Below are 15,755 nucleotides of genomic sequence, written 5' to 3'. Positions count from 1 at the left end.
GGATGGAAAGCTGTGAATGAGCCAAACTGCCCAGCAGCCAATATCTTTTAAAAGGTCCTGCAGATGGCTTGTTATGACTGTGGCCTGAGCAGGAATAGAATTTTGTCCTTTGAAAGGAAAGTGTATTTTTGGACTGAAAAGAACATAATGGAGTCAGATGATCCTGCATTACTAAGATTCTTTATGAATTCTCTTTCCTTTGACAAGCTTTTAAAAGACAGCAATTAGCCTGAAACTGTATTTTAGTGCAGGATAAACTAAATTTTAGTGCAGGATACCTAAATTTTAGTGGGACTGTGACACAATTTAACTGCCATTAGGGTCTGAATCATAACTTAATTTGTTTATCATATCCTAGAAGTAGCATCTTTACTTGAGGGCAGGGGATTAGATTTTGACTCAAAAAGTATGGAGCCTAATTTAGGGGAAATAAGTAAAAAAATCACAGAAGTGTGTTAGAAACTCAGTTACTATGTACTTGGATAGTAAAGGTTGCTACTGGTGCACAGATGCCATAGATCTGTGATAGTGAAACCTGGAATTTTATCCAAAAAATGAACTGGTTCTACTTCATTACTGGCTAGGGGCTGGTAGATGGTTTTGGGAGCTTCATTAGCCAACAGATGGGGCTGTGGAGCTTGTTCTCAGCACCTTCTTGTCTGTTCTCCTGTAGTTCATCAAAAATTGATATTAAATATAAATATATCTTTTCATCTTTTTGTACTTATTTGGAACAGTAAGTTCAAATTTGTAAGACAAATTTGTTAGAAGCAAAGGTGACTGCAGTTTACTGAAAAATAGTGAAATGAGTAATAATACCACATTTACTGCTAAAGGATGTGCTCTTTTGAAAGGAACACTGGGCACATACTCTCACATTGCTAGAAACTAGTTCAGATTTAGCTGATTTCTATCTGTAAGTTTTCTTTTCCTTGAAATTAGGTACCCAAACAGTTGACAAGAAATTCAGATGTTTGGGGCTTTAAAAAATATTATTGTCTGCAAATGACATCCCAAGTTTGGTCTTCTGGTTTTAGAAAAGTCACAGTCTTAAGTTCTTTGGAAATGAATATAGGTGATTTATAAGATCAGGCCAAAGCTCTGGTTTTAAAAAAGACTTTGGCACAAAGTAAATTACTGCATCACATATTCTCTCTGACAAACAGAAAGATTCATAAAATTGTTTTGAGACCTGTTTCAGAGCCAAATAAAGCACGCTAGACAGACTGAGTGGTGGCTTTTCAATGTTTTGGCAGAGAAAAAAAAAGAAAAACTGGGCATAGACTTTGGAAGTTGGTAAAAATGGTCAAGGTCACTGGAATAATACAGTTAAAAAATCTGTAAAAATACTAAAGTAGCTTTGCAAAATGAGAAATAAGTTTTCAGAAGGAAAGGCCTTTACTTGTAGTTTATAGAAGAATCTGTAACAGCATGAATGAAGAACCCTTTTTTTGTAGTATCACATTCTAGAGCATGCAGGATTTAGAAACTTCCTGAACCAGGTTGTATTTCTGAACCACAGTGCTAAATAACCATCAGTGGTCACACTCACCTCTCTGTACATCTCATACTTTTTGACAATAAGTAGGCTTGCTGTTCAGAAAGGCCTCACATTTCACAGTCAAATGTTGTGCTCGGTGAAAAGCAACTTGTTGCTCTTTCAGGCCTATTGTCTAATGCTTATTTTTTTACTGGTGAGTAAAGAGAGTGTTGCTCAAACAAAAGAATTCTTGGCCTTGGACAATTTTCTACAGGATTTAATCCTTTAGTCTGGTCTCTTACACAACATATTTGCTAAGTTTGGTTTAGCCTTGCTTTGAAAATTTAGGCTTTTAGTTTTAGGATGAAAAAAATCTTCCTGTGGGGGAAGTAGGTTTTAACTTTAACTTAGATTTAAACAACATTTTCAGAATGCAGAAATAAGTTTGGTAGAATTGCTAACAGTCTTAAATCCTTTGCAAAGCACTGTGCTTTGAGTTATTCCAAGCATTTTATTTTCCAGTCTTCATATTTAGGAAGATCATTGGGAAGGTTTTTCTTTAATATGGTTTGCAATCTGACCAAATGTCCATCTGGGACTCCTCAGATTGTGGGGCCCAGTCTGTGAGAGTAATAGCAGTACACAAGACTGACTCCTCTAATCTTTCCTCAGAGGAGGACCTCAGGAGTACAGACTGGGAGAAGGAGATACCAATCCGTGACTGGGTCTTTGGGTTCATGAGTGGCTTTCCTTTAGTTTTGTCACCACACCTGGCAGTATGGGTTTTTAGGCAAGGTCTCATACTTACACTGAGTCAACATCTAACATATTTACTAAGCTTCTTTAGGGTGACTGTTGGACAGTAGAATTTTCTTAAGAACTGTTTGAGTGTTACTCTCTTGTGTAATATGAAATAAGTTACACATCTACAGATGTGTAGAGCTGGGAGGAGCATCAGGATTATTCCTTTGCACTTGCATTAGGCTTAAGTACAGCTAAATGACTGCCTAGCTGATTTTCACCTGATGCACTCAGAACTCTCCAACAGCAGGAATGCTGGTTTTTTCTAGATATACCACCTGAGTGCTAAGTTACTCTTTCAAGCTTGGCTTCCCTGGTGTCTAATCTAAGTCTTCAGTATGTGTAATCAACATATTCCAGTCTTAGTCACAGCTCCCTGTGGACATTTTGAGATACTTGCACGCCTTGCTCCTAGTCCTCTCTCTTTAATGGGTATAAGGATAGCTATTCAGCCCTTCTTATAGATTAAGTCTTTTAGTCTTCTTGCAATCCTCTGGAATCTCTTCCATTTGTGTACTTTACAGTTTATTGCCAGAGACCAGACAGTATTTTAGCTGGAGGATTCATCAGCACCAAGTAGAGCAGAATAAGTATCCTCCCTATATTACAGAGATATTCTGTCACGAACAATCCATGTAAATAGCAGTTTTGAAAGCATCCAGTCCTAGGAGGCCACCACTTCTACTTACTCCCAAAACTATGACTGTCACCTCTTTCCTCCTTGCCTAACATAAACTTCCATCACAGTACATTTCTTTATTGCTTACCTTTTACCAATTTTAAATCTTCCTTGAACTGAACTCATTTGTCAAAGAGTCAGTTTTGCAGAGCCACCCTTTTCTTCAGAGACTACAAAGGAAAAGAAAGTACTCCTTTTCTCTGAATTCCAAGAAACCTGAGTGTCTTATGAGGTGGCCCTGGGCTGACGAGGCTGCCCAGGTGGAGTGAATCTAGGCTGAGTATTCTCCCCTCTGCCTGCTGGTGCAGGCTCTGCTGTAGTGTGATAGCTTCAGTAGTTCTTTTCACAACTGCACTGCCTTATTTGTACTAATTGCATGGTTGCTGTAAACCCCTGAAAGCATCAAGGCATTTATTCCACGAGAAGCACACTTAGCATCTCTGTATTTGATTACACCTTCCTAAGTGTAGTTATTTTCATTGTGTTAGTTCCTCCAAAGCGAGATGGTTTTCAATCTTGCCCTTCAAAGTGTTTGCCTTCCCCAAAAGTCAGCTGTGAATGATAGAAATCCTGGTTACTTCACCATCCAAGCAGATAATGAAGCTGTCAAATGAAGTTTCATTGATGATTGGCTCTGCATGACCTCAGCTGGGGTATCCTCTCAGTTTTATTGCAAACTGCTGCTAACTCTTAATATTGTTTCAGAGGATGGTGCCCTCCATTTCGCAGATTACATCTAGGCTGTGCTTCCCTGGCTTGTTTGTGAAAGGAAGCAGTGCAATGATGGGGAGACATCACAAACATTGCAGTTTAAAATATGAAGCTTTCTCAGAATGCTGCCTAATGAGTGATGTCATTTTAATCAAGGGGTAATGCAGGTGTTCTTGCAGAGAAACATATGCAGCCAAATTCCTGAACCTACTCCATGGTTTGGAAATACTAATTCTGTTGTGCATCTACCTGTGCATTTTCTCTTCTGGAATACAGAATCAGAATTCCTGCATCCATATTGCAGTAGAAGAGTAAACCCAGTACCCAGTATTTAGCTTTAGCTCTTTTTCACATTAGTGCCATTTCATTCTTAGCAAAACATTCCAGATGCTGACATTGCTAGAGGAATCTGCCTTTCATTTTAAGTCAGATCTCAGGACCTGATGGCACATCTACCAATAGTTACAAACATCTACATTTACACTTCAGCAGGATTTGGTCAACAATCCTTACTAAATTAATATTTGTTCTCAAGTAAATTGGTAGTGATGTCATAAGCAAGCTTGTATGTTATCCATTTTAGTCTACAGAATTTTAGTACACAAAGGAGCTGAGTTGACCAATAACTGTCTTTATCCTGTCCCATTTTTATCCAGATTGTGCAGCTGTAACTCTTCAGGAATGTTCCTTTCACTGCCAACATATATCTAGTCATATAAGTTGTGTGCATGTAACTTCTACTCAGAAGTGTAGATAGCAGCATTTGACACTAACATTCAAAGACCAGGAAACATTTAGGATTAAACATATCTATAAAGTCTCACATTTTTTGCCCATGTGTGATGCAATTTTTAATTACAGGAATGTGCATTTACAAGTGGATATTGCCCACAGAACAAAGCTATTCATTTGTGGTGTAATTTGGGGTGCAAATTTTCTCACACATCATGGAAATACTGCTTAATATTTATCTATATCTATATAGATGTGTATATATGGAGCTTGGGCTGACTAGCTGCAGCATATGAAAGCTCATGAAATATTATGATTTTACATAGTACTTCTCTACTCTAATGGACATAATTACCCCTTTAGGCCTTTGTAAAGCTAGGAAACTGGAATCTATGTCAGTACATCTTGGGACTTGTCCCGATTCTTACTCTTTTTCTTCTTTTTGTAAGCATGTCATGCCTCTTGTCAGCCATCACGCTCTGGAACATCTTTGGTTTTGTTTTAATTTATGCTCTAAAATCTGCCCTGGAGTAAAAGTAATTGTCATACTAAACCTAGATAAGCTGCTTTCCAGTCCTCTCTCTGCCTGTCCTCCTCCCCCCTCGTGCCTGTGTACCACAGAGAAGCTTGTGGCCTGTTTTATTGCCAGTGCTTCAAAGCTGAAGGCAGCCTTTACTGTGAAATAGAATGCAGATTTTGCAAGTACAAACAAATAGTTTTGAGATTGACTTGTGCACCACTTATGTCCTGCAATATGGGGTGTTGAAAACAATGCTGAGGTAATCCTAAGAAAGAGTTCACTCCTTGCTGCTGTTGCAGTCCCTTTGCCATCTGGCCACGCTGCTCTGCCTGCTTGGCTCTTGTGTGTGATCCCAGGGATAAATGGGGCTCTTCATTTTGTGGCTAATCGGACTAGAATGGCAGCAGCTCTTGACATTGGGCATTCAGTGGTTCTTTCTGTTAATCATTTGCGCATGATGTTATTCCCCAAAGGAATCACAAAGCACTGTCTTGAATACAAGTATTTTAAATTATAGCTCAGTATTGGTACAGTAAGTAAAACTCCTTTTCTCTCCCTCTCCTTGCTCTACAATGACTGAGATTTTTGCTGGCTTCTGCACAGATTTGTTCTTTCCATTTAACATCAGACTCTTGCATGCTGAAAATCTCTCTATTTTTCTCTAATTCTTGGCCTTCATGTACCTACCTAGCCTCATATTGAGAGTTACCTCATTATTTCCCTCCCCTTCCCTTTATTATAGATCAAAGAGTAAATGTCTAAAGGGAATTATCTTTGCCTGCTTCTCCATCCTTTCATATTTCTGCTCGTTTTCCTCAGATCCTGAGGAATTTGAGTGCTCATTTTCTCCTTGAGGTGTAAGACTTTCAATCACTTTCCAAGCACTTTTTTCAGCTGAGTAGAACATCATTACAAAAATCCTCTGGATTCACTCCTGTTTTCCCAAATAACTGTGCCACTGTTTAAATAAAGTTCTGATGCACGTACCTGTCTTTAAGAACAAGAAGCGTTTCTTCAATTTCAAGATAAAACCTAAAAGCTCAGTTGTGCACTGATGCAAGGTGCTGGAACAGGTTCCCTCCCACTTGCCTGCCCTCCCTGCAGACATCAAGATTTGATGAGCTGGACACAGGGATTTCTTGCAGTAGCTACATTTTTGGGTGATACAGAAAGACAATTCTTCCAGAATTTTAGGAACAATAAAAAAGCTGCTTTTGCTGTCTTTTTTTTTCTGAATACACATGGCCAGTTACATATAAAGAAACAAAATTGGGATAAAAAGAAGACTTTCAAATGTGAAACTAGAAAAAGTTGCACTTCTTACCAATTAAGAGGTATAGGCTTTTCAGATCCAGGTTTTCTTACATCTTCTCTTTTCTTCCTGTTGTAGCACAGGTCTTGGGTCTGTAAAAAAATGTGCAGATTTTGATAGCTACCCTAGGAAAAATTGTTTGTGGTGACTGAAAACTAGGGCTTTTAAAAAGTCAATCTAAATCTGGTTGATAAAGGACACTCACTGTAGCAGCACTGCTGCATAGAATGGCCTATGTGTCTTTTTCCCCAAGTTTTCTTGTGAGAAGAACCTGACCTAAATGATCACTATTCATGTAGTTGAATCAATTTATTTAAATACTTAGGGGTCAGAAGAACAACTCTGAGACATCAAATACCACACTAGAGATGATCTGTCTCCAGTCACCTTGTTGTGCTTCTATGTCTCTTGTAGCAATTTGGACTGAGACTCTCTAATACATAATCAGTATATGGAAATAAATCTTTTATATTTAAATTATATAACATCAGTATTTTATGTTTGAAAATACCACACTAAATTATTGAAACATTCACAAAACCCACTGTTTTTAATGATACTTTTAAAACACTTGTATAGAGTTCATTTATGTGTCAGCAGCCAAAGCAGGTGATATTCTGTGTCCAGATTGATCTGTCACACTGCATTGCTCTGGCTCACCACGTCATCTTGTCTGGTAGTAGCTACAGATGAAAATGGATTATACTCTTTGGAGTGGGCCATAACATTAGTGATAAACAAAGATTAATTTTGGTTCAGTTTAAGATTCATTGTGTCTGGATGCAGGGCGTAATGCTCTTACATCCATGATTTTTGATCACCATAGCTATAAGCTCCTGCTGCCTCCTGAATCAATTCCACTCGCTCACTTTGCCTTTGAAAACATTTTTGCTGGCTATTTTTGCACATTTGTATGCAGACATATTTGCCCTTTGTTGTATTCTGTTTAGTTGATTACTACATTTCTTTTTTGTTCTAGCTCTGCCAGAAGCTATTCTCATGCAGTTAAAAATGTAGGAAGTGTAGTCACTTGATGGGAGCTGTTACAAAAGGACTTTCACTGCAGTCAATATTGGTGTTATCATAACACTGCTTACTCAAACAGCTAAAAATTATTTACCAGCCTGCTGAAAGTGACACAAGTAACATCCCTCAAGACCTTTTCTATTTATGTTTCTTTTAATGTGTTGCCTAAGCATTCCTAGGCAGTGATTCCTTTACAGTGTGAGTAGATTATTTAGTAAATAGCCAAGTGTAACGTGTGGTTTTGCTGTGACACAGGTCTGCTTTTCTATATGTGAGCAGGAAGGGAGAATTTATTTCCCTCTGTGTAGTTCTCTGTTGTGGTGGCCCTCAATTTCTGAGTAACTTCTCTAAATTCTCTGATTTACTAAAGGTGGGTCGTTCTCAATTTAAGATAATACAGCCTTTGGGACACAAAAGAGTCACAGTAGTTGTATTTCATTTCTGCATCTGCTGGTCACATTGTTTTTCATTAGAAAAATACTTGTAATAAGGTTCTGTATCCATCATGAGAAAAAAAAAAGGAAATCAGTGATGAAGTTTCTATACAAAGTCACATAATGACTTTTGAAATACAGCATTGAATGGGCAGTCTTGTATGGGAAATAGAATTCAGATACTCCCCATTCTTTTTTATAAGTTTGTTGCTGAACTCAAACTGAACTGCCTGTAAAATGATGTGCCTCCCTGAGGTATGCAGAGACTAACACAGCCCCATGCCATGAAGAAGCTACTGTGAAGAAAACCAACTCTATCTCAGCCAAAACCAGCCCAGTTGTTTAAATTGGTTGCTTGTTAATTTCTTTATTCTCCTTAACTCCTAGTCTCATTCTGTAAGTACCCTTTACAAAATTCAGCTGTCAGTGGAAAAAAAAGATTCCAGCAGTAAAAGCCTGATTGACCACAGGAGTGTATTACCCCGGAGAAGTCTGAAGGAAGAAATCAGCTTTAGTACATAAGATCATGAAAAGTAGAACCCTGGCAGTGCAGAATAAAATGTATTTTAATAAAGATATTATAGTTTTAAGACTTGTATGTGTAAATGCTGGAAGTACCTGGTGAAGTGAGCACATAAGATTTTTTAATGGTGGTGAAGGGTCTTCCTAGGGGGAACTCCAGCTATGTAAGAGTTCAGCTAAATGAAAACAAAATAAAATTAGAAAATCCAGAAATGAAAGAGGAATGCATTTAGACTTCTGACTGGTTTGTTCTTTACACAGGATGTATTAAACTAATGAGTATTTGTCCTTTGTGTTACATCTAGAAGGTTAAACATGCAGTGGTATGCTAACCACTTGGGAAGTTACAAATAAACAAAAAATATGAACACCAGTAAAGAAATTACTGGGCTTTGCGTCATTAACTAATTTTTCTTTCAAAATCTTTTCTCAGTACTGGATTATTTAGAAACAATCTTCAAAGAAGGAAGAACATATTTGCACCTCTTTCTTTAAAATGAATAAAAAGAAAATATAGTTTTAGTCTCTTAAATATACATCAGAAATAAGGCTGTACAAAACTTGGAGGCTATCTAGAAACAAATCCAATTATGGCTAAAGCACTTGAGAAAGTGAAATCTGATTTAATTACTTCTTTCAAAAGAAAATTACATCTTTCAACTTTCTATTATTAGAACCCGCCATTTATTTTTATCACTCTAAAAAAAGAACAAGCTTGGAAGAGAAGCTCCCTTCATGGAATTCACACTCAAATCTTTGGTACTTAATACTCAAGCCAAAAACTTGAATCTTTAAACAAAATTCTGATTGTCAAGAAAACAAGCCAGAAAAAACGCTTTGAGATAGATGGTATTTGTATTTTTAGATATGGGATAAGAAAATACTAATTTCAGCATTAGAAAGACCAAAATGGGCATGATTGCTATTTGGTTAGCTTTAGAAAAAAGGCAGAGTTATTGCTGAACATGCATAAAAATAACAGCAGGCTTTACTTAATGCAGTGAAAATATGCTATTATGACATTAAAGAAGTTGGAAGTGATGAAGTCACTTTTCCATTTCATTAAAGAGTTCTGGAGCTGTTTTAGGAGTGAAGGCAGCTCTACACACAGCTTTGCATTTTCAGGACAACTAAACACAGGCCCATTGCTCTTGCTGCTGCACAGATGAGATCTGCTCAGTGCTCAGAGAAAGGGCTAAAGGACAGATAAGGGGTGAGACATAGGGTTTTACCCTGTGCAAATAGGATTCAGATGTTTGCTCAAATCCCATTTGCCTCCCTGGAACAGCAGTGCTTCGTGTGAATACATTTGGCTTAGTTCCTGAATATAAAATTGAGTTTGGCAACCACTCACTCTATGGGTGCATTTCTCAGGAAATTAAACTGGAATCTTAAAAACTTCATACATCTATATTAAAACCTGAGAGTGGCAGAGTGGCAGTCATTACACAGAGGAAACTTGAAAACATTTTCAGATTTAGTTGTGTATCACCCTAATGGAATAGATTAATTTCTTCTTGAGCAGAATTGTAAGACAGGCCAGGGAAGGGTGAGAGGAAATTTACTTGATATTAAATTGAGAAAGCTTTTAAAAAATTTTGACATAAAACCCAACCAAAGATCTCTGTAAATAAGCAAAAGAAAAAGAAGTTCTACTCTCACCTTAAAAACCTGTTAAATATATATTGCTTGTCCAAGGGAGTATCATCCAGTTAATCTCACTGTTTTTGGTGGGAAGTATGAAATACTGGGAAGATACTTGTGATGACTAATAGCCTTAGTTGGGTAAAGTGCCCTTTTTCTAGTGTTTGAACAATTTAAAATGTTATTTAAAATCTATGATATCCTCATCAGACACTGGCTTATTTTGGACAACGATTTTTAAGATATTTTAGTTTTAATAAGAAACATGGATGGCTGGAAGGTCTGAGTAAAGGGAACATTAACAGTGAGGAAGGGAAGCAAACTGAAATGGTGGAAAGGATGAAAGAGAGAATATTTGTGTGAAATAATGACTTGTGAGTTATTCAGCAGAGGGTTTTGTCTCCAGATAGGATCAAACACACATTTCTATTGACAATGTTGTGGTTGTACCCTATAATCTAAGTATTCTTGGATTACATTGAATATTTTTGTTTTATTTATCAGTCTGCCTCTTGAAGATTTATCTAAAGTAATTTATTTTGTGCAAAATTATTTTTTTTAAACTGGAGCTTGTTGCTGCTTACTACCTAAATCCAAAAATATGGCATAGACAACACCAGAAACTCTTCTGCTTTTGAGGGAAGGGTTTCATTATGACAGGCTGCTAGAGAATTGTGCTAGATACTTCGAAATGTGAATACTATTACTGACTTGGTGAACACAACTGCCCAGGATAAAAAAATTTAGTTTCTAACCACGTATTTTGAATTTGAATCAATAATGCCGAAGGCTTTTTCTGCTTGAAATACTTCTGTGTTTATAATGTAGGTAATTATCACATTAGAAGAATAGTTAATTATTAATTATTTTGAAAGTATTAGGACAACAACTTTGTGAAATTTATGTGTTTTTCAAAAGTATTGGGGTTTTTTTTTTTTGGTGATGATTTGAAGTAGGTGCAAAAATTATAGATGGAGTAACATTAGCAAAAGGATGTCAACTCCCTTAGTAGTCCAGTGGAGAGAACAGAGTCACTCATGGCTTTTTGAAGTTATTCTCTGTATGACTCACCCATCTTTCAAAGCATAGAAAAAGCTATTTCAGCCAAATGATGAAGATAATATGATACTTTATTAGTGTTTGAACCATAAAAGCTCTTTCAATATTTTGTTGAGCTGCACATGGTAAATCTAGTATTATTTAAATTACAAAACAAAGCAAGAGGTATTCTACATAGAATTATTATTTTTATGATTAATCATTACCACAATTGTGGTTATGATTATTTTTACCAGTAATTTTATAACTGTGTCCTTTGCCTGTGTAGGGAGTTGGTGTCTCAGTCCATGGACATTTTCGAGTTGCTACAGAAAAGACTGTTTTTGCCATGCCAGAAACAGCAATAGGTAAGTGTTTTAAGAAATTATCACTTGTTAACATTGTTAGAGCTTCACTGTTTGTGTAATCAGGGTGAAATGTCTTCGACTGAATGCTTTGGTGGTAGGGAAAGCATTTTAAAAGCGAACTGGAGATTACCATGTATGGAAAGTATTTTCTGTTAAATTACCAGAAACTTCTCTGTTCTGGGAGTTGATCATTGAGCCTCTTAACTGTATAGACTGACACAAAGGATGTCAGGATAAAACTATTTCTTAAAAAGAACTAAGTCTTGCTACAGATGGGGGCAGATAAGTCTGAAGCTCCCAGAGCAGGTACACCAGCTTTACCTTGGGAAATTGGTGTCAGTCAAACTGGGTGTACCACAAGCTACTCTGCAATTCTACAGAGACAGATTTTGGAATTCCAGCTTTTCTTGTAGATTATTAATGTAGACCCATCACAACTGTGCACAGATTGTGCCTAGGCAAGATCACAGTGTCTTCAGTGTCACCTTTTTTTTGTTTGAAAAAGCAGCATGTACCTTATGTTTTCTAATGTTTGATCCTACAGTTTCTTTGTCAATTCTGATAAAATTTCTTTCAAAAAAGAAATGTATCCCAGAACTACATAAAGACACAGGTATGGCTCAAGAAAAATGAATCAGATTAAAGGAAACTCTCCTGATGCAACTGTCAAGCACAATAAAACATAATAAACCACCCAAATACAGGCAAGCTTGTTACCATTTTAATTCCTGAGAGAAATATTAGAGCAATTCCTGCTAGCTGATAAATATAATGTAATTTTTCTGAACAAGTAAAGTTGGGATGAAAAAACCAAAAACTACTTCAGCCCTCCAAGTATTGTTTCATTGCTGAAGAAAAGCTTAGTAAACTAAACCTAAGCTTTAATACAACATGAGTTTTCTAAGCTCTGAAGTTAATAATCAGTTGCTGTATATGAAAACCATTTGAAGTTAACAATTTGTATTTTTTTAAACTAAACAGAGGTTCATTGGTGTATGAAATTATTCTAATAATAAAAGCTTCACTTTCTTCTTCAAAGGGAAAGATATGAGTAGTTTTATATTAACAAGAACTATGTACTTTACACAGATTTATTGTGTTGACAAGGACTTATTTAAACAAAAATAGGCTGTGAAGACGTGAAGGAAAAGCTTAGAACTTGCTTGGGAAAGAAAGTAATTAAACCCCTTTTAGGATCACTTAGAAGTAAAACCACTGAAATCTGTTTGGATTTAAAGGCTTAGCTGTTTTGATCTCTGTGGGGTGTGTTTAAAATGTCTAGCTCTGTAGATACTGTATTAATCGTTTTTTCATGTGCTCACTTATTTCAGTAGGCATGACACCTTTGCTGTGAAATGAAAACAAAGCATTCATTCAGCTGCTCTGTTTTCACACAATTATTCTGCATTTGTACACCACCATAAATAAAAGGATATAGATAAATATGCCACTTAGCAAATAGAAAGAAAAGGCTGTTCTAGACTGTAAGAATTTCCCATAGATAAGATAAAGCACTGGAAAGCAGCACAGGAGTAGGAAGGTATGGAAAAACCACTGGTAGGGAGAACAAAGGATGGAAGTATAAGGTATGGGCTTTGGGGTGAGGTTACACTTACAATGGATACTTCCTTGCATATCCCTGCTAAGTTTTTAGCTTTCTAGAAGTCAATAGTAATGAATTCCCAACCCTCTCTGCCAAACAAGATAAGAATGTAGCAGGACTGCTTTTCTTCTGCCTGGCAAATGCAAAATTGCACCTTTGGGACTACAGCAGAGCATGTTGCATCTGTGTGAGAGCAGACTGCAAGTCAGCAGTACAGGCACAGGCTCATGGGCTGGGCAGCCCAGCAGCTCTTCTCTAACTTCACTAATTGAAAAATGATTGCTAAATGCTAACAAAAAAACCCAAAAATCAGGTATGGAATACGTTAAGAGAACCTCAGCAACAAAGAGAAAAATGCAAAGTGTTACTGAGAGAAGAGCAATATGTAGAACATAGACAACAGGAGTAAAATTATAAGAGAAAAAGGAAGACAGGAACATTGAAAAGGATACAGTAGAAGCTATAGCAGACTATGCAACCAAGTAAGTTTAAAGTGGATTAGGTAGACCTTCAATAATCCTGTTTGTAAATTCCTTAATTAAAGAAACCTTCATTCAATTTAGGTTTATTTGCCTCTAAAGCTACTTAAGCTAATCAACTTCACAGTTTATTTAGAACTGATTTCCTGTGTATGGCCAAGTGGAAGGACACTATGGATCCCAATAGAAAGATGTTTTTCCTCTGGAAATGTGCTGGAGAGTGGGGGGAACAGTAGTCCACCATCAGTATTATTTTAAGTATAGCAAAAAGAAAAAAGTATTGTTGCTGTTGTTGTTCTGGTGGATGGAGAGAATAATGTAATTGCCTTTTTGCTTTGGAGGGCATTTTTAAGATAGGTTTTACTTTTAAATGAGGTTGGGTTGGGTTTTTTATTGCAGTAGAAGGAAATCCAAGGGGAGACAGATGAATAGAAACATAAAACTAAATAGAAGTCTTGGCATCACTGTTGTGATAGCTCAAGCTGAGAAGGTAAAATGTAGAATAGACTGTTTGAGAATATGAGTACAGATAAAAAAAAAGGTAAGTGATGAATTGGAGTTAATACAGCTTAGGGCTTTTAAAGGGTATCAGCAAGGCATTAAGCATTTCAGAAGAGTTGTATGTCTCAGTAGCCTGGGAGATGAGGGATAAATCAATTAATGACAGCACACACATCAGTGGGAATAGAATAGTACAGCTGTAACTGATAGGAAGTGACTCCTAAACCCAACCTTTTGATGTAGTAGAAGCAGCAGAACAAAAAGAAGACCAGGAGGGAACCAGAGGAAAAAAGCTGATATGGGTTAGACATTCAGATTTTTACCAGGGAAACACTGAAGGACAGCTGTCTGAAAGAAACCTCCCCTTGTTGCATCCAAGAGGGAGAACTATTCAGGGACCACTAATTTTGTATGTCTCAAAATACTTGGAATAGGGTCTTTCTGTAATACATACATTGGCTGTTGTGAACAAAAGCAATTACATGTGAATGAAAAATTACCATCTTCTATGAGAACCCCACTGAAATTCCTTAGGTACATCTGAATTTTCCCAGTTAATATCTCTTCTTTGGCAACTGCCTTACGAGTTTCTTATTGCTCATTTCTATTCTGCTTTATGTGTTTTCATGATTCATTTGATTCATTCTCTAAAAGTGAAAGAAAAAAAATCCACCACACCTTTAATTTCTTTAAAATACTTCAGTTTCATGAATGATTTCAAGTCAGTTTCATTGGCATGATTTCAAGGTAGTAACTGGACCCTGCTTCTATACATTCAGATTTTTGAAACCAAGAGTAAATACTGAAATCAATCTCAATACTGAAATCCATAGCTAAACTAAAGTTTTTTCAAGTTTAAGTACATTTTAAAATATGTCTAAATTTATTTTTGGTGAGCAATTTATTTAACAAAAGGTAGATACTTTCCAATACAACTTTTAAAAGTATTTAAATTCTAGTCACAGCATTAAATTCTTAAAAAAAATTACCCTAATCTGTAGATTTAAAAAAGTATATAAGAGAGTTACTGAACTGGAGAGTTTAATATTATTTTTTAATTTTAGCTTAGTCACAATCCTGTCAAAGAGCCAAGTAGTAAGTCAGCATCTTGTGCCTCCACCTTCAGGAAGACCCTATCAATATTGTTGATCTATTATTGAATTCTTAGCCCCAAAATTTGTTCAAACTAAGCTGTGCAAGAGCTTAGTTTTATATTTTGATCATAATAAAAGATTTCATTGAAAAAGCAGCGTTCAGTTTGAGCTTGCACAAATTATTTCACAATTCTTTGGGTCACTTCTGTTTCCTTGCTGAGAACACACTTGATTTTTAAAGCACCTAAAATTGTCTCAAGTTGTTGGCAAATAGAATAAATATTCTTCTTTGGTATATGTTTGTGAAGTATGCGCCAGTGGAAAAGATGAAGTTTGGCAAGTGTTCAAGAGTTTGCTTTTAGGAAAGGTTTTGATGCCAGAAATGTCAAGCCAAGTCAAGGAGAAATTTGGGCAAGGATGCTGTGCCTATTTTAGGAAGATGAAAACAAGACAAGAAAAAATTGCTGCTAGTGATGATCAGTGCAAGATCTCCCTTCACTTTTGTTTTGTGTTGTTTATTGCAGGCCTTTTCCCTGATGTAGGTGGAGGATATTTCTTGCCAAGGCTCTCAGGAAAGATTGGCTATTACCTCGCACTGACAGGCTGCAGGCTGAAAGGAAGAGATGTGCTAAAGGCTGGCATTGCTACACATTTTGTAGAATCTGAAAAGGTAATGTGCCAGCAGTGCTGGCCAGGGCACAGCCCACAGCCACACAGAGTTTTGGGGTTTTAGCACCCCAGACCCTGGTACCAACACCCCTGTCTGCAGAGGTGCACTCCCATGAGCTGCCTGTGCCCTGCAAACAGGCAT

General features: G+C 36.8%; 1 protein-coding gene across 2 annotated transcripts in view; it reads left to right on the top strand.

Moving 5' to 3' along the window:
* HIBCH (3-hydroxyisobutyryl-CoA hydrolase) overlaps window positions 1-15,755 on the top strand; it is a 36,842-nt gene that overhangs the window by 7,487 nt on the left and 13,600 nt on the right. For both annotated transcript variants that reach the window (XM_066553505.1, XM_066553507.1), the window contains exons 7-8: window positions 11,189-11,267; window positions 15,469-15,614. In XM_066553505.1, coding sequence (XP_066409602.1) covers window positions 11,189-11,267; window positions 15,469-15,614 — 225 coding nt within the window. The remainder of the gene's footprint in view (window positions 1-11,188; window positions 11,268-15,468; window positions 15,615-15,755) is intronic.

The sequence above is a fragment of the Molothrus aeneus genome, chromosome 7 (assembly GCF_037042795.1).
Source record: "Molothrus aeneus isolate 106 chromosome 7, BPBGC_Maene_1.0, whole genome shotgun sequence".
NCBI classification, from domain to species: domain Eukaryota; kingdom Metazoa; phylum Chordata; class Aves; order Passeriformes; family Icteridae; genus Molothrus; species Molothrus aeneus.
Note: the sequence above shows the minus strand (reverse complement) of the source record. Positions and strands in the feature narration are given on the sequence as shown.